The sequence below is a fragment of the Anser cygnoides genome, chromosome 35, assembly GCF_040182565.1.
Source record: "Anser cygnoides isolate HZ-2024a breed goose chromosome 35, Taihu_goose_T2T_genome, whole genome shotgun sequence".
Taxonomy (NCBI): Eukaryota; Metazoa; Chordata; class Aves; order Anseriformes; family Anatidae; genus Anser; species Anser cygnoides.
This window is the reverse complement of record NC_089907.1, coordinates 2,326,382-2,348,210: the sequence shown is the minus strand read 5'-3', so window position 1 is coordinate 2,348,210 and position 21,829 is coordinate 2,326,382. Positions and strand designations below refer to the sequence as shown.

At 63.3% G+C, this 21,829-nt stretch overlaps 1 protein-coding gene across 1 annotated transcript; it reads right to left on the bottom strand.

The window, feature by feature from the left end:
- Positions 1 to 1,049: 1,049 nt before the first annotated feature.
- LOC136788332 (complement factor B-like) lies at positions 1,050 to 21,381 on the bottom strand. Its single transcript, XM_066986619.1, has 10 exons — positions 21,296 to 21,381; positions 20,486 to 20,586; positions 19,188 to 19,392; positions 13,013 to 13,108; positions 7,540 to 7,686; positions 6,617 to 6,696; positions 5,402 to 5,507; positions 3,840 to 3,968; positions 2,173 to 2,222; positions 1,050 to 1,224 (listed from the first exon to the last, which is right to left on the bottom strand). Exons 1-9 carry the CDS (start codon positions 21,379 to 21,381, stop codon positions 2,219 to 2,221), a joined length of 954 nt encoding a protein of 317 aa, XP_066842720.1. The 3' UTR covers positions 1,050 to 1,224; positions 2,173 to 2,218.
- Between the last annotated feature and the right edge of the window lie 448 nt (positions 21,382 to 21,829).

The window sequence follows — 21,829 nt, the reverse complement described above, 5'->3', positions numbered from 1 at the left end:
ACCCCTCCTGACCCCATGACCCCCACTGACCCCATGACCCCCTGACCCCCCATGACCCCCTGACCCCCCATGACCCCCGTGACCCCGTGACCACCCCTGACCCCGTGACCCCCCCGGCCCCCCCCAAGGCAGGAAGCCCAGGTCCTCCTGCTGTCCCTATGACCCCATGACCCCCCTGACCCCCTGACCTCCCCCTGACCCCATGACCCCCCTGACCCCCTGACCCCCTGACCCCCCCTGACCTCCCCCTGACCCCGTGACCCCCTGACCCGGTGACCCCCCCGGCCCCCCCCCAAGGCAGGAAGCCCAGGTCCTCGTGCTGTCCCCACGTCCCTCTGACCCCCCCGACCCCATGACCCCCTGACCCCCCCCATGACCCCGTGACCCCCCATGACCCCGTGACCCCCCCATGACCCCCCATGACCCCGTGACCCCCCCCCATGACCCCCCCTGACCCCGTGACCCCCCCCGCACCCCCCCCCCCCCAAGGCAAGAAGCCCAGGTCCTCGTGCTGTCCCTATGACTCCATGACCCCTCCTGACCCCATGACCCCCACCGACCCCATGACCCCCTGACCCCCGTGACCCCGTGACCCCCCGACCCCGTGACCCCCCCAGCCCCCCCTAAGGCAGGAAGCCCAGGTCCTCGTGCTGTCCCCACGTCCCTCTGACCCCCCCTGACCCCATGACCCCCCCTGACCCCATGACCCCCTCTGACCTCCCCCTGACCCCCGTGACCCCCCATGACCCGGTGACCCCCCGCCCCCCCCAAGGCAGGAAGCCCAGGTCCTCGTGCTGTCCCTATGACTCCATGACCCCTCCTGACCCCATGACCCCCTGACCCCCCATGACCCCCGTGACCCCGTGACCCCCCTGACCCCGTGACCCCCCCGCGCCCCCCCTAAGGCAGGAAGCCCAGGTCCTCATGCTGTCCCTATGACTCCATGACCCCTCCTGACCCCATGACCCCCACCGACCCCATGACCCCCTGACCCCCCCATGACCCCCGTGACCCCGTGACCCCGTGACCCCCCGACCCCGTGACCCCCCCCCCGCCCCCCTAAGGCAGGAAGCCCAGGTCCTCGTCGCGCAGGCGCAGGCGCAGCCAGGGCAGGACCTCGAAGAGGCTGACGTGGAAGTCGCGGGCGTGGCTGGGGGCGGGGCCGGGGGCGGGGCCGGCCCGCAGGCGGCACACGTCCACCACGCCCCAGCTGATCACGCCCACCTGGGGGCGGGGCCAGCCGTCAGGGGGCGGGGCCAGCCGTCGGGGGGCGGGGCCGAGCCTCGGAAGGGGCGGGGCCAGCAGGGGAAGGGGCGGGGCCTGGGGGGAGGGGCCTGGGCCGGGGAGGGGGCGGGGCTTAACGCAGGGCGGAGCCTAACATAGGGGGCGGGGCCTAGCTTCGGGGGCGGGGCCACTGGGGAGGGGGCGGGGTCACAGGGAGGGGCGGGGCCACGCGTCAGGGGGCGGGGTCAGCCCGGGGGACCGCCCACCCCCAGCCCTGGGGGCGGCACCAGGGGGGGGATGGGGGGAGTGACGTCATTGGGTGATGACGTCATGGGGTGATGATGTCATGGGGTGATGACGTCATGGGGGTGATGACGTCATCGGGGGACACCAACCCCAGCTCACTGCCCCCCAGTGCCCCCAGTCCCCTCCCAGTGCTCCCAGTCCCCTCCCAGCCCCCTCCCAGTGCCCCCAGTTCCCCCCCAGTTCCCCCAGTGCTCCCAGTTCCCCCCAGTCCCCTCCCAGTCCCCCTCCCAGTGCTCCCAGTTCCCTCCCCCAGTGCCCCCAGTTCCCCCCAGTTCCCCAGTTCCCCCCCAGGCCCCCTCCCAGTGCTCCCAGTTCCCCCAGTCCCCTCCCAGTCCCCCTCCCAGTGCCCCCAGTTCCCCCAGTTCCCCCCAGTTCCCCCCCAGGCCCCCCTCCCAGTGCTCCCAGTTCCCCCCAGTCCCCTCCCAGTCCCCCTCCCAGTGCTCCCAGTTCCCCCGCCCAGTGCCCCCAGTTCCCCCCAGTTCCCCCAGTTCCCCCCCAGGCCCCCTCCCAGTGCTCCCAGTTCCCCCCAGTCCCCTCCCAGTCCCCCTCCCAGTGCTCCCAGTCCCCTCCCAGTCCCCCTCCCAGTGCTCCCAGTTCCCCCCCAGTTCCCCCCAGTGCTCCCAGTTCCCCCCCACCACTGACCTGGAAGTAGCGCTTCCCCCAGGTGACAACGACAGGGCCCCCGGAGTCACCTGCGGGGGAAACTGGGATGGACTGGGGGGCACTGGGATGGTGCCAAGGAGCACTGGGACGTGTCAGGTGGGGACACTGGGGGTTACTGGTGTTACTGGGAGTTACTGGGGAGGCACTAGGAGTTACTGGGATGGCACCAGGGGTTACTGGGACGGGATTGAGGGGTTACTGGGAGGGCACTGGAGGTTACTGGGATGGCACTAGGGGTTACTGGGAAGGCACTGGGGGTTACTGGGAGGGCGCTGGAGGTTACTGGAATGGCACTAGGGGTTACTGGGAAGGCACTGGGGGTTACTGGGGTTACTGGAATGGCACCAGGGGTTACTGGGAAGGCACTAGGGGGTTACTGGTGTTACTGGAATGGCACTAGGGGTTACTGGGAAGGCACTGGGATGGTTACTGGTGTTACTGGGGTGGCACCAGGGGTTACTGGGAAGGCACTGGGGGTTACTGGTGTTACTGGGATGGCACCAAGGGTTACTGGGCAAGGCACTGGGGGTCACTGGTGTTACTAGGATGGCACTGGGGGTTACTGGGACGGGATTGGGGGTTACTGGGACGTTACTGGGATGGCAGCAGGGGTTACTGGGAAGGCACCGGGGGTTACTGGGAGGGCACTGGGGTGGCCCTGGGGGTTACTGAGAGGGCCCTGGGGTTACTGGGAGGGCACCGGGGGTTACTGGGAGGGCACTGGGAGGGCCCCGGGGGTTACTGGGGTTACTGGGAGGGCCCCGGGGGTCACTGGAGGTTACTGGGAGGGCCCCGGGGTTACTGGGAGGCACTGGGAGGGCCCCGGGGGTTACTGGGAGGGCTCCCGGGGTCACTGGAGGTTACTGGAATGGCACTAGGGGTTACTGGGATGGCACCAGGGGTTACTGGGAGGGCCCCCGGGGTTACTGGGAGGGCCCCGGGGGTTACTGGGAGGCACTGGGATGGCACTAGGGGTTACTGGGAGGCACTGGGGTGGCCCCGGGGTTACTGGGAGGGCCCCGGAGGTTACTGGGAGGGCACTGGGAGGGCCCCGGGGGTTACTGGGAGGGCCCCGGGGTCACTGGAGGTTACTGGAATGGCACTAGGGGTTACTGGGATGGCACCGGGGGTTACTGGGAGGGCCCCGGGGGTTACTGGGAGGCCCCGGGGCGTTACTGGGAGGGCTCCGGGAGTTACTGGGAGGCACTGGGAGGCCCCGGGGGTCACTGGGAGGGCCCCGGGGGTTACTGGGAGGGCCCCGGGGTTACTGGGATGGCCCCGGGGGTTACTGGGAGGCACTGGGGGTTACTGGAGGTTACTGGAATGGCACTAGGGGTTACTGGGAGGGCACTAGGGGTTACTGGAGGTTACTGGAATGGCACTAGGGGTTACTGGGAAGGCACTGGGGTTACTGGGATGGCCTCCGGGGTTACTGGGAGGGCCCCGGGGTTACTGGGAGGCACTGGGGTGGCCCCGGGGTTACTGGGAGGGCACTGGGGGTCACTAGGGGTTGCTAGGATGGCACTGGAGGTTACTGGGATGGCACCAGGGGTTACTGGGAGGGCCCCGGGGTTACTGGGAGGGCCCCGGGGTTACTGGGAGGGCCCCGGGCGTTACTGGGAGGCACTGGGCGTTACTGGGCTCACCGCGGCAGGCGTTGGGGTCCACGTGGGGCTGGGCCCCCCCCGAGCAGAGGAAGCGGGGGTGACGACGTCGCGCGGCGCCGAGACGTTGCCGTAGGGGGCGCGCAGCGCGTCGCGCTCACACGGCCCCCGCTGCGCGACAGCGTCAGGGGGGCCCCAAAAATTGGGGGGGGGGCCCGAAATTGGGGGGGGCCCCAAAAATTGGGGGGGTCACCCCTGAAATTGGGGTCCCAAAAAATGGGGGGAGGAAGGGGGGGGGGGGAATTGGGGGGGGGGGAAGTGGGGGGGAGGCAAAAAATTGGGGTGGTGGCCCCCCCCCAAAAATGGGGGGGGGGGGGGCAAAAAATGGGGGGTCCCCAAAAAATGGGGGAGGAATTGGGGGGGTCCCCAAAAATGGGGGAGGAATTGGGGGGGGGTCCCCAAAAATGGGGGGTCCCAAAAAATGGGGGAGGAAGTGGGGGGGGGGTGGGGGGAAAGGAAGGGGGGGGGCAAAAATTGGGGTGGTGCCCCCCCCAAAATGGGGGGGGTCCCCAAAAATGGGGGGTCCCCAAAAATGGGGGGAGGAATTGGGGGGGTCCCCAAAAATGGGGGGTCCCAAAAAATGGGGGGAGGAAGGCGGGGGGGAATTGGGGGAAAGGAAGGGGGGGGCAAAAATTGGGGTGGTGCCCCCCCAAAATGGGGGGGGTCCCCAAAAATGGGGGTCCCCAAAAATGGGGGGAGGAATTGGGGGGGGGTCCCCAAAATGGGGGGGTCCCAAAAAATGGGGGGAGGAAGGGGGGGGGGGGGGGGGAAAGGAAGGGGGGGGGGGCAAAAAATTGGGGTGGTGCCCCCCAAAATGGGGGGTGGGGTCCCCAAAAATGGGGGGGTCCCCAAAAAATGGGGAGGAATTGGGGGGGGTCCCCAAAATGGGGGGGGGGGTCCCAAAAATGGGGGGAGGAAGGGGGGGGGAATTGGGGGGAAAGGAAGGGGGGGGGCAAAAATTGGGGTGGTGCCCCCTCAAAATGGGGGGGGGGGGGTCCCCAAAAATGGGGGTCCCCAAAAATGGGGGAGGAATTGGGGGGGGTCCCCAAAATGGGGGTCCCAAAAAATGGGGGGGGGGGGGGGGGGGGGGGGGGGGGGGGGGGGGGGGGGGGAGCAAAAATTGGGGGTGGTGCCCCCCCCAAAATGGGGGTCCCAAAAATTGGGGGGGTCCCCAAAAATGGGGAGGAATTGGGGGGGTCCCCAAAAATGGGGGTCCCAAAATGGGGGGTCCCCAAAAATGGGGAATGGGGGGTCCCCCCAAAATGGGGGGGGGGCAAAATTGGGGGTGACCCCCTAAATATGGGGGGTCCCCAAAATGGGGGTTCCCCAAAATGGGGGGGGGGGGGCAAAATGGGGGGTCCCCAAAATTGGGGGTCCCCAAAATTGGGGTCCCTCAAAGATTGGGAGTGGGGGGGGTCCCCAAAATGGGAGGGGGCATTTTTTTTGGGGGGGGGGGTACCTTTGGGGGGGGACATTGGGGGGGGGGACATTTTTTGGGGGGGGGGGGGTATTTTTGGGGGGGGGGGGGGTTTGGGGGCCCCCACCTGCTCGCCCAGGTGCAGGTGGATGTGGCGGCGCTGGAGCCCCCCTGGGGGCCGCGGTCGGACACGAAGAAGGCCGGCACCTCCTTGGGGGGCAGCAGCAGGCGGCCTGGGGGGCAACGGGGGGGGCAATGGGGGGGGGCAACGGGGGGCGGGGGGCAATTGGGGGGCGTGGGGGGGGTGGGGGGGGGCAGGGGGGGGTGTGAGGGGGCAATATGGGGGGCAATGGGGGGTGGGGGGGTGGAAGGGGTGGGGGGGGGGGGGGTGGGGGGGTCCCGTGGGGGGGGCACGGGGGTGGGGGGCAACGGGGGGGGCAATGGGGGGGTGGGGGTTGGAGGGGGGTGGGGGGCAATAGGGGAGGGGGGGGGGGGGGGGTCAATGGGGGGGCAATGGGGGGGGGGGGGGGTGGGGGGGGGTGGAGGGGGGGGGGGCACAGGGGAGGGGGGGGCCCGGGGGGGCAATGGGGGGCGCAATGGGGGGCAATGGGGGGGGCAATATGGGGGGCAATGGGGGGGGGGGTGTGGGGGGGGCAGGAGGGGGCAATATGGGGGGAGGGGGGTGGAAGGGGGTGGGGGGCAATAGGGGAGGGGGGGCCCGGGGGGGCAATGGGGGGGGCGCAATGGGGGGCAATGGGGGGGGCAATGGGGGGCGTGGGGGGTGGGGGGCGGGGGGGCAGGGAGGGGGCAGTATGGGGGGCAATGGGGGGTGGGGGGGTGGAAGGGGGTGGGGGGTATGGGGGGGGGGTCCTGGGGGGCAATGGGGGGGGCAATGGGGGGTGGGGGGCTTGGGGGGGGCAGGAGGGGGCAATATGGGGGGCAGGGGGGTGGAGGGGTGTGGGGGGGGGGCAAGGGGGGGTGGAGGGGGGTGGAAGGGGTGTGGGGGGGGCAATAGGGGAGGGGGGTCCCGGGGGGGGCACTGAGGGGGGGCAACGGGGGGCAATGGGGGGGTGGGGGGGCGTGGGGGGGGCAGGAGGGGGCAATATGGGGGGCAATGGGGGGGTGGGGGGGGGGTGGAAGGGGTGGGGGGCAATGGGGGGGCAATGGGGGGCGTGGGGGGTCACTGGGGGGCAGGGGGAGGGGGGGGAATGGGGGGATTGGGGGGGCGGGGGGGGGTTGGGGTGAGTTTGGGGGGGGCAATGGGGGGGTGTCCCGTGGGGGGGGTCCCGGGGGTCCCGGGGGGTCCCGGGGAGGGGGTCCCGGGGTCCCGGGGGGGGCTCACGGTGCTCCTCGCAGGTGCTCCTGGCCTGGGGCAGCCGCAGCGCCCGGGAGGTGCCCTCGGTGCAGGGCAGGCAGATGGGGCTGGGGGGGGGGGAGGTGAGACCCCCCCCAGAACCCCCCAAATCTCCCCCCCAGGACCCCCCGACCCCCAAATCCCCCCCCAAATCCCCCCAGGACCCCCCCCAGGACCCCCCCAAATCCCCCCAACCCTCCCCATACCCCCCCCAAAACCCTCCCATAGCCCCCCCAAATCCCCCCAGGACCCCCCAAATCCCCCCAGGACCCCCCAAATCCCCCCCCCCCCAACCCCCATAGCTCCCCCAAATCCCCCCCATACCCCCCAGGACCCCTCAAAAGCCCCCCCAGAATCCCCCCCCCCCCATAACCCCCAAGACCCCCCCCAGGACCCCCCAAATCCCCCCCCAACCCCCCCATAACCCCCCCAAATCCCCCCATAACTCCCCCAACCCCCCCATAGCTCCCCCAAATCCCCCCCAGAACCCCCCAGATCCCCCCAGACCCCCCAAATCCCCCCCCAGACCCCCCCCAAATCCCCCCCCCCCCAACCCCCCCATAGCCCCCCAGGACCCCCCATAGCCCCCCCCAAATCCCCCCCCAACCCCCCCAAATAGCCCCCCAGAACCCCCCCAGACTCCCCCAAATCCCCCCCCAAATCCCCCCCATAGCCCACCCCAACCCCCCCAAAACCCCCCCCAAATCCCCCCAGAACCCCCCCAGACCCCCCCAAATCCCCCCCACCCCCCCCCATAGCCCCCCCAAATCCCCCCAAAACCCCCAAATCCCCCCCCCAAATCCCCCCCAACCCCCCCCATAGCCCCCCCCAAATCCCCCCCCCCAGGACCCCCCCCCCCAAACCCCCCATAGCCCCCCCCCCCCGACCCCCCCGGCCCCCCCCCCCCTCACCGCACGGCGGCCTTGGGGCCCAGCGGCCGCTGCAGCTCCACCAGGGCCACGTCGTAGTCGTAGAACTCGGGGACCCCCGCTCCCGGCGCCCCCCCAGGTCGTACTCGGGGTGCAGGAAGATCCGCGCCGCCTTCACCTCCTCCTTCCTGCGGGGCCGCGTCAGCGGGGGGGGCACCCCAAAATTAACCCCCAAACACCCCCAAAACCTCCAAACCCACCAAAAATGCCCCGAAAATACCCCAAAACCCCCAAAAATGGCCCTAAAGATACCCCCAAACCACCAAGAAATGCACCAAAACCACCAAGAAATACTCCCAAAACACCAAAACACCCCAAAAATACTCCAAAGCCACCAAAAATACAACCAAGAAGACCCCAAAACCACCAAAAACGCCCTGAAAATACTCCAAAACCACCAAGAATGGCCCTAAAATACCCCCAAACCACCAAGAAATGCCCCAAACCCACCAAGAAATGCCCCAAACCACCAAGAATACCCCCAAAACACCAAAACACCCCCAAAATACTCCAAAGCCACCAAAAATACAACCGAGAAGACCCCAAAACCACCAAAAACACCCCGAAAATACCCCAAAACCACCAAAAATGGCCCTAAAATACCCCCCAAATGCCCCAAAACCACCAAGAAATGCCCCAAAACCACCAAGAAAATACTCCAAAACCACCAAAACACCCCCAAAATACTCCAAAGCCACCAAAAATACAACCGAGAAGACCCCAAAACCACCAAAAACGCCCCGAAAATACCCCAAACAACCAAGAATGGCTCCTAAAAATACCCCCAAACCTCCAAGAAATGCCCCAAAAACCAGCAAGAAATGCCCCAAAACCCACCAAGAAATGCCCCAAAACCACCAAGAAATACCCCCAAAACACCAAAACACCCCCAAAATACTCCAAAGCCACCAAAAATGCAAGCCCGGGGATACAGAGCCGAAATGCTGGGAACCACCAAAGATGGTACAGTGCCCTGACCATGAGAGTGCTGAATGCCGAGAGGTGCTACAGACCCATGAAAAGGTAACACAGAAATGGCGCCAGGGTGTTTAGAGATAACCAGGGTCTTCAAGACTTTAGAGCGCCAGGACACAGAAGTGTCTGAGAATATAAAGAGTAAATGAGAGATACCCAAAGACCACCAAGGCGAAAATGCCCCGGAGGACCAGGATGGTACAAAATGCCCCCAAACCATGAGAGTGTTTTCCAGACCCATGAGAGTGCTTTGAAGACCATAAAGGTGTCCTTTAAGACACCCCCAAAAGGTGTCCAGGAGCCATAGGGCCTGCTGACAATGGGAAGACCCCAAAGAAAAGGGCATGACAATGGTGTACAAGACCTTGAAGGATGTTCAAGGTGTGCTCAGATAACCGAAATAGGGTCGCCCCAAGACCAGGAGGTCTTTTGACCCGCCTTTAAGGATGTAACACCAAAGGATATCCTTGCCAAGAAATGCAACCCGGGAGGGGACCCCAAGACGCCAAGGCGACCCTGGAGAGGTAACACAGAACCACCAAAAGATGGTGTTCCCTAGCGGTTCTTCCCAGACCGCCAAGGGTGTTTTAAAGACGCAGGGTGTTTAAAGACCGCCACTGAGGGTGCCCCCTTTGACCATAACGAGGTGTTTTGCAGAACACCAAGCACCCCAGATGTCCCAGGGCCCACTACCAGAATGCTGCAGGAGGACCCCAAGGAGCCGCATAGAGTGCCGATGGATATGAACCACCAAGGTGACCTGAGATGCTTCCCAGGACCTCCAAGGTGCTGGGCCCGCAAAGGAGTGCACAGGCCACGGAGGTGGCAACACCCAGGCCCGCGTGTCCACCAAGACGCCCCAAAATGTCCAGAAACCATGAAGAACTATACAAAGGAAGACTCCCAAGGCCACCGAAAAACATGGCAATACCCCAAAGACCACCAAGTAATGGTGCTAAATGCCCCCAAACCAGGCCATAGGGGGTATTTTAGAATAGCATGGAAATGTACCATGAAGACCATGCCCCAAGAACCGCCCCCAAAGATGTGCCCCTGGGATCGGCCATAAAGACTGTGACAGGAGGACCCCAAAGACCTGCAAACACCTCTTTGAAATACTCCAAAGACCGCCAAGGGTGAACCAAGTGGTAAGATCCAGACCACCAGAGGTGTTAGGGGACAACGCAGGTGCTTTGAATACTTGCAGAATGCACCCAAAGGGTTAACACCAAGATGTCCCTAAAGTGCCAAGGTATGACCAGGAGGGCAGCCGAAGGCACCCAAGACGACCAAGAATCGGTACGAAATGCCCCCGACCACGCCAAGGTGATGCCCCCACAGGCCAGCCAGGGTCTTTCAAGACAACGAGAAAGTAACCCCAAGGCACCCCCAAAGATGTCCCAGGGCCGCCAAAATGTGACCGAGAAGGTAACACAAAGACGCAAGAGACGTACCGAAGGTAACACAAAGGGAAAAATGCCCCAAAACCTTGGACGGTAACTAGAGCCCACCGCCGAGGTGTTAACCACCATGAGAGAAATGCACAAAGCCACAGATGTCTTGCCCCCAAAGGCCACGGGAGAAATGCCCCCCAGGAAGCACCCCAAAGATGATGCCAGAAGGTAACACCAAGACCGTCGAGAGGTGGCACAAGACGCGGGTCTTTGAAGGACAAAAAAACACCAGAAATGCCCCGAGACCACCGAAGGGTGACCCTGGGGATACCCCAGAACCGCAGGGTGCCCCCAGAACGCCAGAACACAAGAGTGTGCCCCAGACTCCGCCACAGAAATGCCCCCAAGACCATGAGAATGCCCACAGACACATGAACACTTTTAAAGAATGTCCAGTAGCCACCAAAAAATACATGCCAGGAGGACCCCAAAACCACCAAAAACGCCCTGAAAATACCCCAAAACCACCAAAATGGCCCTAAAGTTACCCCAAACCACTAACGAGTGCCCCAGGCCCACCAAGGAAATTATTTTAAGACCACCAAAACGCCCCAAGGTAACTCCAGAAGCCGCCAAAAATATGACCAAGGAGACCCCAAGGCCACCAAAAAAACACCTCGAAAATGCCCGAGCAAGAAAACCCCTAAAATGCCCCCAAACCACCTCCGAAAATGCTCCAGAACTACCAGAAGCCACAAATACCCACCAAAAATGCCCCAAACCCACCAAAACACGACCGGAAGGAACACCAAAATCTTGAAGACCCCAAACCACCAGCAATAAGAAGACCCCAAAACCATAAAAATTACACAAACAGACCCCAAAACCACCAAAAGACCCCCAAATACCCCCAAACCACCAAGAAATGCTCCAGAACTACCAGAAATGACCCAAAACCCACCAAAAACACGACCGGAAAGACACCGAAATCGCCAAAGAACCTAAAACCACCAAGAACGGCCCCAAAACCACCAAGAAAATGCAACCACCAAAAAGACCCCAAAACCATAAAAAATGTTCACACAAACCCCCTCCGGGACCCCCCCATTCCAGGGACCCCCCCCCAATTATTTTAGGGGACCACCCCCCAGGGCTCCCTCCCCTGCAGTTTGGGGCCCCATTCCCCCTGTTTACCCCCCCCCCATTTTGGGGACCCCCCCCCATTATTTGGGGGGACCCCAATATTCCGGGGACCCCCACACTATTTCAGGACCCCCCCCAGTATTTCGGGGACCCCCCCCCCATTTTAGAGACCCCCCACCCTTTTGAGGGCCCCATTCCCCCAGTTTCAGGGTCCCCACTCCCCCATTTTAGGGACCCCCCATTATTTCAGGGACCCCCCATTATTCAGGCCCCCCCAATTATTTTAGGACCCCCCCCACCCCTTTTAGGGCCCCACTCCCCCATTTTAGGGACCCCCCATTATTTCAGGACCCCCCCCATTGTTTCAGGGGAACCCCCAATAGGCTGGGCCCCCCCCCCCCCCCCCAATTATTTTTAGCCCCCTCCATTTTAGAGACCCCCCCACCCTTTTGGGGGCCCCATTCCCCCCAGTTCTGGGGTCCCACTCCCCCATTTTAAGAGACCCCCCCCACTATTTCAGGCCCCCATTATTTTAGAGACCCCCCCATTATTTTAGGACCCCCCCCAACGTTTTTAGGGCCCCACTCCCCATTTTAGGGACCCCCAGTATTTCAGGGACCCCCCCACTATTTCAGAGACCCCCCCCCATTATTTTAGAGCCCCCCCACCAACCCCAACCTTTTAGGGGCCCCACTCCCCCATTATTTCAGAGACCCCCCATTATTTCAGAGACCCCCCCCCCCCACTATTTCAGGCCCCCCCCCCCCCCCCATTGACTGGGGACCCCCCCATTGTTCCAGGCCCCCATTATTTTAGCCCCCCCAATTATTTTAGGGCCCCCCCCATTATTTCAGGGACCCCTCCATTATTTCAAGAGACCCCCCCCCCATTATTTTTAGGCCCAGTGGCCTTCATTATTTTAGAGCCCCCCCCACCCTTTTAGGGCCCCACTCCCCCCAGTTTAGGGACCCCCCACTATTTCAGGGACCCCCCAATATTTCAGGGACCCCACCATTATTTTAGGGCCCCACATTATTTTAGGCCCCCCCCAATTATTTTAGGACCACCCCCATTATTTTAGAGACCCCCCCCCACCCTTTTAGGGCCCCACTCCCCCATTTTAGGGACCCCCCCATTATTTTAGGCCCCCCCATTATTTCAGAGACCCCCCCACTATTTCAGCCCCCCCACTATTTAGGGACCCCCCCATTATTTTAGGACCCCCCCCACCCTTTTAGGGGCCCCACTCCCCCATTTTTAGGGACCCCCATTATTTCGGGGACCCCCCCATTATTTTAGAGACCCCCCCCCAACCTTTTAGGGCCCCACTCCCCCATTTTAGGACCCCCCCCCCCCAATATTTCAGGAACCCCCCACATTATTTCAGCCCCCCCACTGACCCCCCCCAATTATTTTAGGCCCCCCCATTATTTTAGGACCCCCCCCCAACCTTTTAGGGCCCCACTCCCCCATTTTAGGGACCCCCACTTATTTCAGAGACCCCCCCCCCCATTATTTCAGGGACCCCCCCATTATTTCAGGGACCCCCCCATTATTTCAGGGACCCCCCATTATTTTAGGACCCCCATTATTTTAGGACCCCCCCAACCTTTTGAGACATTCCCCCAGTTTAGGGACCCCCCATTATTTCAGAGACCCCCATTATTTCAGGGGACCCCCCATTATTTCAGGGACCCCCCCCATTATTTCAGGCCCCCCCCCATTATTTCAGGCCCCCCCATTATTTTAGGACCCCCCCCCCTTTTTTTAGGGCCCCACTCCCCCAGTTTAGGGACCCCCCACTATTTCAGAGACCCCCCAGTATTTCAGGGACCCCCACTATTTCAGCCCCCCACTATTTCAGCCCCCCCCATTATTTCAGGGACCCCCCCCCATTATTATTTTAGGACCCCCCCCCCGGTGTTTGGGCCCCATTCCCCCACCGGCTGTCACGGCCACGCTGCGGGGCTCGTCGTGCAGCCAGGAAGCAGTCGCGCGCGGCCGTCAGCGCGAAGCCGGAGCGGGGACAGCAGCGCGCCCTTCACCGCTCCGTGCCCGCGCCCGGCCGCTGCGGGGACACCGGGCCGCGGGGTCACCGCCGGGGCACCGGGGGGCGTCACCCCAAATCCCCGGGACCCCGTGACCCCAAATCCCCGGGACCCGTGACCCCATGACCCCATGTCCCAAATCCCAAATGACCCCAAATCCCGTGACCCCGTGACCCCACTTGACCCCATGTCCCCAAATCCCAAATGACCCCCAAATCCCCGTGACCCCGTGACCCCATGACCCCATGTCCCCAAATCCCAAATGACCCCAAATCCCCGTGACCCCAAATCCCCAATGACCCCAATGTCCCAAATGTCCCCAAATCCCCATGACCCTAAATCCCTGTGACCCCAAACCCCAAAATGACCCCAAATCCCCATGACCCCAAATCCCCGTGATGTCCCCAAATCCCCAATGACCCCACGTCCCAAATGACCCCAAATCCCGTGACCCCAAAGTCCCCGTGACCCTAAATCCCCGTGACCCCAAATCCCCATGACCCCATGTCCTCAAATCCCCAATGACCCCCAATCCCCATGACCCCATGACCCCAATGTCCCCATGTCCCCAAATCCCCACGTCCCCAAATCCCTGTGCACCCCAAACCTCAAATGACCCCAAATCCCCGTGACCCCAAATCCCTGTGACCCCAAATCCCCATGACCCCCAAATCCTAAATGACCCCCAAATCCCCGTGACCCCCAAGTCCCCGTGACCCCCAATCCCCATGACCCCAATGTCCCCAATGACCCCAATGTCCCCATGACCCCAATGTCCCCAATGACCCCAATGTCCCCGTGACCCCAAATCCCAATCATCCCCAAATCCCCAATGACCCCATGTCCTCAAATCCCCAATGACCCCCAATCCCCATGACCCCATGACCCCAATGTCCCCATGTCCCCAAATCCCCACGTCCCCAAATCCCTGTGACCCCAAACCTCAAATGACCCCCAATCCCCGTGACCCCAAATCCCTGTGACCCCAAATCCCCATGACCCCAAATCCCAAATGACCCCCAATCCCCAATGACCTCTAATCCCCATGACCCCAATGTCCCCAATGACCCCAATGTCCCCATGACCCCAATGTCCCCAATGACCCCAATGTCCCCGTGACCCCCAAATCCCAAATGTCCCCAAATCCCCGTGACCCCAAATCCACTGATGACCCCAAAATCCCCAATGACCCCAAATCCCCGTGACCCCAAATCCTGTGACCCCAAATCCCAAATGACCCCAAATCCCCAATGACCCCCAAATCCCAAATGACTCCCAATGTCCCAAATGACCCCCAAATCCCCATGACCCCAAATCATGACCCCAATGTCCCCCCACATGACCCCAAATCCCCATGACCCTAAATCCCTGTGACCCCAAACCCCAAATGACCCTAAATCCCTGTGACCCCAAATCCCCGTGACCCCAAATCCCCATGACCCCAAATCCCAAATGACCCCAATGTCCCAAATGACCCCAAATCCTGACCCCAAAGTCCCCGTGACCCCAAATCCCAAATGACCCCAAATCCCCATGACCCCAAATCCCAAATGACCCCAATGTCCCAAATGACCCCAAATCCCCCGTGACCCCAAAGTCCCCCGTGACCCCAAATCCCCAGACCCCAAATTCCAGACCCCGTGACCCTAAAGTCCCCGTGACCCCAAATCCCCAGTGACCCCGTGACTCCAAATCCCAAATGACCCCAATGTCCCAAATGACCCTAAATCCCTGTGACCCCAAATCCCCATGACTCCAAATCCCAAATGACCCCAATGTCCCAAATGACCCCAAATCCCCGTGACCCCAAATCCCATGACCCCATGTCCTCAAATCCCCAATGACCCCAATCCCCATGACCCCATGACCCCAATGTCCCCATGTCCCCAAATCCCCACGTCCCCAAATCCCTGTGACCCCAAACTCAAATGACCCCCAATCCCCCGTGACCCCAAATCCCCATGACCCCAAATCCCCATGACCCCATGTCCCCAAATCCTAAATGACCCCCAATCCCCAATGACCCCCAATCCCCCATGACCCCCCAATGTCCCCAATGACCCCAATGTCCCCATGACCCCAATGTCCCCAATGACCCCAATGTCCCATGACCCCACAAATCCCAAATGACCCCAAATCCCCGTGACCCCATGACCCCAATCCTGTGACCCCATGTCCCCCAACCTCACGTCCCCAAATCCCCAGACCCCAAACCTCAAATCCCCATGACCCCTAAATCCCCGTGACCCAATCCACCGACCCCAAATCCCAGCGGCCCAAATCCCCAATGACCCCAAATCCCAAATGACCCCAATGTCCCAAATGACCCCAAATCCCTGTGACCTCAAATCCCCATGACCCCAAACTTAAACACCCCCAATCCCCGTGACCCCAAAGTCCCCATGACCCCAAATCCCCAATGACCCTAAATGTCCCCGTGACCCCAATGTCCCCAACCCCAAATGTCCCCGTGACCCCAAATCCCAAATGACCCCAAATCCCCGTGACCCCAAATCCCCATGACCCCATGTCCTCAAATCCTCAAATGACCCCAATGTCCCAAATGACCCCAAATCCCCGTGACCCCAAAGTCCCCGTGACCCCAAATCCCTGTACTTGTCCCCATGTCCCCAAATCCCTGTGACCCCAAACCTCAAAATGACCCCAAATCTCAGACCCCAAATCCCCGTGACCCCCAAAGTCCCCGTGACCCCAATGATCCCAAATGACCCGTGACCCTAATGTCCCAAATGACCCCAAATCCCTGTGACCCCAAATCCCCGTGACTCCAAATCCCAAATGTCCCCAATGACCCCAAATCCCCAATGACCCCAAGTACGACCCTAAATCCCAGAAATGACCCCAAATCCCCGTGACCCCAAATCCCCATGACCTTCATCCTCCAAATCCCCAATGACCCCCAATCCCCGTATTGCCAGCCCCAATGTCCCCATGACCCCAAATCTCCTCCGAGTTCTGACCCCAAAGGTCCCCAAATGACCCCAAATCCCCAGTGACCCCAAATCCCCGTGACCCCAAACTCCCCATGACTCCAAATCCCAAATGACCCCAATGTCCCCGATGACCCCAAATCCCAAATGACTGTCCCATGTCCTCAAACTTGGTGCCCCAATGACCCCCCAATCCCCGTGACCCCATGACCCCAATGTCCCCACTGTCCCCAAATCCCTGTGACCCCAAAACCTCACCACCCCAAATCCCTGTGACCCCAAATCCCCGCAAGACCCCAAATCCCCGTGACCCCAATGACCCCATGTCCCCAAATCAAAATGACCCTGGAATCCCGTGACCCCCATCCCCATGTCCCCAAATCCCCAATGTCCCCATGGCCCCAAAACCCCGAGTTCTGTCCCCAAATCTCCTGGTGCCCCCCCATGTCCCCAAACCCAGTTACTGCCCCCAAACCCCCCGAATTCTGCGCCCCAACCCTCGCGTGTTCTGCCCCCAGACTCCGATGTCCCCCCCCCAAATCCCCGTGTTCTGTCCCCAATTTCTTATGCCTCTCCCATGTCCCCAAACCCCGTGTTCTGTCTCCCAAACCCCAACTGTCCCCAAACCCCCAGTTCTGGCCCCCAATGTTGGCGCCCCACGCCCCTCAAACCCCGAGTTCTGTCCCCAGACCCCGACGCCCCCAAATCCCCAGTTCTGCCCCCAAAGCCCGGTGCCCCCCCCACGCCCCCAAACCCTTGCCCTGCCCCCCCAAACCCCCCCGATGCCCCCAAATCCCCGTGTTCTGTCCCCAAATTCTGATGCCCCCCCCCCACGCCCCCCAAATCCCCATGTTCTGTCCCCAAATTTTGGTTCCCCCCATGTCCCCAAACCCCCCTTGTTCTGTCCCCATTGTGTCCCCAAACCCCGGGAGTTCTGCCCCCAAATGTTGGCGCCCCCCACGCCCCCAAGCCCCGAGTTCTGTCCCCAGACCCGACGCCCCCAAATCCCCAAGTTCTGCCCCCAAAGCCCGGTGCCCCCACGCCCCCAAACCCACGTTCTGCCCCCCAAACGGTGGTGCCCCCCCACACCCCCCAAACCCCCGCGTTCTGCCCCCAAATTTTGGCGCCCCCCCACGCCCCCAAACCCCCTCAAGGTTCTGCCCCCAAACCCCGATCTCCCCAAATCCCCGTGTTCTGTCCCCAAATTCTGATGCCCCCCACGCCCCCAAACCCCGCGTTCTGCCCCCAAACGTGGGCGCCTCACGGTGACGGTGACCCCGAGGTGCCAGGGGTTCCTCTCGCGGGCTCCCGTGGCCTCAAGCCGTGCTCCTGCGCCAGCCCGCACAGGCCCAGCGTCGAGCTCTCCCTGTCTGGGGGGGGGGCAAATGGGGGTAAAATGGGGGGCAAATGGGGGGGCAAATGGGGGTAAAATGGGGGGCAAATGGGGGGGTAAAAGGGGGGGGGTGAAAATGGGGGGGGAAATGGGGGGCAAATGGGGGTAAATAAGGGGGGGGTAAAAATGGGGGGTAAAAATGGGGGGGGCAAATGGGGGGGCAAATGGGGGGGTAAGAATGGGGGGGGGCAAAAAGGGGGGGCAAATGGGGGGTAAAAATGGGGGGAGACAGAATGGGGGGGGCAAATGGGGGGGTAAACGAAAGGGGAATGGGGGGGGGGCAAATGGGGGGGAGAAATGGGGGGTTAAAAATGGGGGGGCAAACGGGGGGGCAAAATGGGGGGCAATAAAATGGGGGGTAAAATGGGGGGGTAAAAATGGGGGGGTAAAAATGGGGGGTAAGCAAATGGGGGGGCACAATGGGGGGGCAAAAATGTGGGGGCTAACAAGGGGGGTGAAATGGGGGGTAAAATAAGTAAAAATGGGGGGTCCCAAATGGGGGGGGGTAAAATGGGGGGGGCAAAATGGGGGGGCAAAAATGGGGGTTAAATGGGTGGGGGGCAATGGGGGGGCAAAAGGGGGGTAAAAATGGGGGGGGCTACAAAGGGGGGTGAAATGTGGGGTAACAAAATGGGGGGGGTAAAATGGGGGGTAAATGAGGGGCCAAATGGGGGGGTAAAATGGGGGGGCAAAAAGGGGGGTAAATGTATGGGGCAAATGGGGTATGGGCAAAAAGTGGGGGCAAATGGGGGGGTGAAAGGGGGGGCAAAAGGGGGTTAAGTAAGGGCAAATGGGGGGGGAGCAAATAAGGGGGGCGCGGGGTGGGGGAGCAAAATGGGGGGGACAAATGGGGGGGTAAAAATAGAGGGGTCCCAAATGGGGGGGTAACAGGAGGGGGTAACAAAATGGGGGGGGGGGCAAATTGTAGGGGGGCAAAGGGGGGGCAAGTGGGGGGCAAATGGGCAGGGGCAAAAAGGGGGGGGCAAAAAGCGTTTGCAAGGGGGGGCAAAAGGGGGGCAAGCAATTGGGGGGGTACAAAATGGGGGGCACTCAGGGGGGGGGGCAAAGTGGGGGGGCAAATTGTAGGGGGAACAGAAGCAAATGGGGGAGCAAAGGGGAGCAAAGGGGGGGGCGTTGGGGGTGCAATTTTTGGGGTGCAATTGGGGGAATTTTAGGGTGGCGCTGTGGGGGGGGGTCCAAATGGGGTCTTGGATTTTTGGGGGTGAAGGTGTCTGGGGAATTTCGGACCAAAGGGGCTGTGGGAAGGACTGGGGGGGCTCATTGGGGTGGATTTTTGGGGCAGAATTCGGGAATTTTGGGCCGATGGCGCTGTGGGAAGGGGGGGCTCATTCTGGGGGGGCATTTCAGGACCTATTTTGGGGTGAATTCCAGGAATTTTGGACTGATTACGCTGTGGGACTGGGGGGCCCATTTGGGGGTGGATTTTTGGGGTGAATTGGGGGGATTTTTGGACCCATCATGCTGTGGGAAGGGGGAAGGCTCATTTCTGGGCTCATTTCGGGGCGTTTCGGGACCTATTTTGGGGCGAATCGGGGGGATTTTGGACCCATCGTGCTATGGAAGGGGGGGGCATTTGGGGGTGGATTTTTGGGGCGAATTCTGGGAATTTCGGGCCGATGGTGCTGTGGGAAGGGGAAGGCTCATTTCGGGGCTCATTTCGGGGTGTTTTGGGACCTATTTTGGGGTGAATCGGGGGATTTTGGACCCATCGTGCTGTGGGAAGGGGGGGGCACTGGGGGAGGATTTTTGGGGCGAATCCCGGGGTTTCGGACCGATCATCATGTGGAAGGTGCGCTGCAGGTCGCGCAGGTCGCGCAGCACCCAGACGTGCTCCTCCCCGTCCTTGTGGGACGCCAGCGCGTTGAGGGTCTCGGGGTGCACCAGCTCCCCCACCCCGAACACGTACACGTCTGGGGGGGCACGGGGGGTCAGGGGCCTGGGGACCCCCAAAATCCCCCCCAGCGCCCCCAAAACCCCCCAGCGCCCCCAAACCCCCCCCCCCAGCACCCCCAAACCCCCCCCCAGCGCCCCCAACCCCCCCAGCACCCCCAAACCCCCCAGCACCCCAACCCCCCCCCAAAAGCACCCAGGACCCCCATAAACCCCCCAAACCCCCCCCACCCCAAAAACACCCAGGACCCCCCAGACCCCCCAGCACCCCAAAATCCCCCCCCAAGCCCCCCCAGCCCCCCACGAGCCCCCCAATGCCCCCCCAACCCCCCAGCGCCCCCCCCCAAAACACCCAGGACCCCCGTGAGCCCCCCCAATGCCCCCCCCAAACCCCCAAATCCCCCCCCCAAGCCCCCAACCCAACCCCGTACCCCCCAAACACCCCCAGGACCTCCCCCAAAGCCCCCCAGCCACCCCCAAAACCACCCCAAGCCCCCCCCAGGACCCCCCCAGCCCCCCAGCCCCCCACCCAGGACCCCCCAGCCCCCCCCCCAGCCCCCCCCAGCCCCCCATGCCCACCCAAACCCCATACCCCCCCCCAACCACCCCCAAACCAACCCCATGCCCCCCCCCCAGCCCCCAAACCGCCCCCATACCCCCCAAACACCCCCAGGACCCCCCAAAGCCCCCCCGCCACCCCCAAAACCACCCCAAGCCCCCCCCCCCAGGACCCCCCAGCCCCCCCAGCCCCCCCCCAGCCCCCCCCCCAGCCCCCCACCCAGGACCCCCCAGGACCCCCCGGACCCCCCCAGCCCCCCCCAGCCCCCCAGCCCCCCCACCAGGACCCCCCAGCCCCCCCCCGGACCCCCAGCCCCCCCCCAGCCCCCCCCAGCCCCCAAACCGCCCCCATACCCCCCCAAACCACCCCAGGACCCCCCAGGACCCCCCCCGCCCCCCAGCCACCCCCCAGCCCCCAAACCGCCCCCCATACCCCCCCAGCCCCCTCAGGACCCCCCCAGCCCCCCCCAGCCCCCCACAGGACCCCCAGGACCCCCCAGCCCCCCCCAGCCCCCCCCAGCCCCCCCCCGGACCCCCGGCCCCCCGGCCCCCCACCCAGGAAGTCCTCGCGGTCGTTGCAGGGGTCCCGCCCGATGCTCAGCAGCTCCCGGATCTGCTGCAGGACGGGCACCGGAGAGCCCCCATGTCTGCCCGGCCTGGGGGGGGGGGGCAAAGGGGGGGGGGGGTCACGGGGGGGGTCAAAGGGGTGGGGGGTCACGGGGGGGGGGCAAAGGGGTGGGGGGGGTCACGGGGGGGGGGCAAAAGCGGTCCCTGGGTATATGGGGGGGTCGCAGGGTATATGGGGAGGGTCCTGGGGTCCCTGGGTATATGGGGGGGGGGTCCCAGGGTATATGGGGGGGGTCCCAGGGTATATGGGGAGGGTCCTGGGGGTCCCAGGGTATATGGGGGGGGGGTCCCAGGGTATATGGGGGGGGTCCTGGGGGTCGCAGGGTATATGGGGGGGGGTCCCTGGGTATATGGGGGGGGGTCCCAGGGTATATAGGGGGGTCCCAGGGTATATGGGGGGGTCGCAGGGTATATGGGGAGGGTCCTGGGGGTCCCAGGGTATATGGGGGTCCCAGGGTATATGGGGAGGGTCCTGGGGGTCCCTGGGTATATGGGGGGGGTCCCAGGGGTATATGGGGGGTCCCAGGGTATATAGGGGGGTCCCAGGGTATATGGGGGGGGTCGCAGGGTATATGGGGAGGGTCCTGGGGTCCCAGGGTATATGGGGGGGTCCCAGGGTATATGGGGGGGTCGCAGGGTATATGGGGAGGGTCCTGGGGGTCCCAGGGCATATGGGGGGGTCCCAGGGTATATGGGGGGGTCGCAGGGTATATGGGGAGGGTCCTGGGGGTCCCAGGCATATGGGGGGGCCCAGGGTATATGGGGGGTCCCAGGGTATATGGGGGTCCTGGGGGTCCCAGGGTATATGGGGGGTCCCAGGGCATATGGGGGTCCCGGGGTATATGGGGGGTCCCAGGCTATATGTGGGGGGGGTCCCAGGGATCCGGGGGGTCCCTGGGTATATGGGGGGGTCCTCGGGGTCCCAGGATATATGGGGGGGGGTCCTGGGGTCCCAGGCATATGGGGGGGGGGGTCCTGGGGGTCGCAGGGTATATGGGGGGGGGGTCCTGGGGTCCCTGGGCATATGGGGGGGGGTCCCAGGGTATATGGGGTGGGGTCCCGGGGGTCCCAGGCATATGGGGGGGGGGGCCGGGGGTCCCAGGGCATATGGGGGGGTCCCAGGGCATATGGGGGGGGTCCTGGGGGTCCCAGGGTATATGGGGGGGGGGCCCAGGGTATATGGGGGGGGGTCCTGGGGGTCCCAGGGTATATGGGGGGGGGGGGCCCAGGGTATATGGGGGGGGTCCTGGGGTCGAAGGGTATATGGGGGGG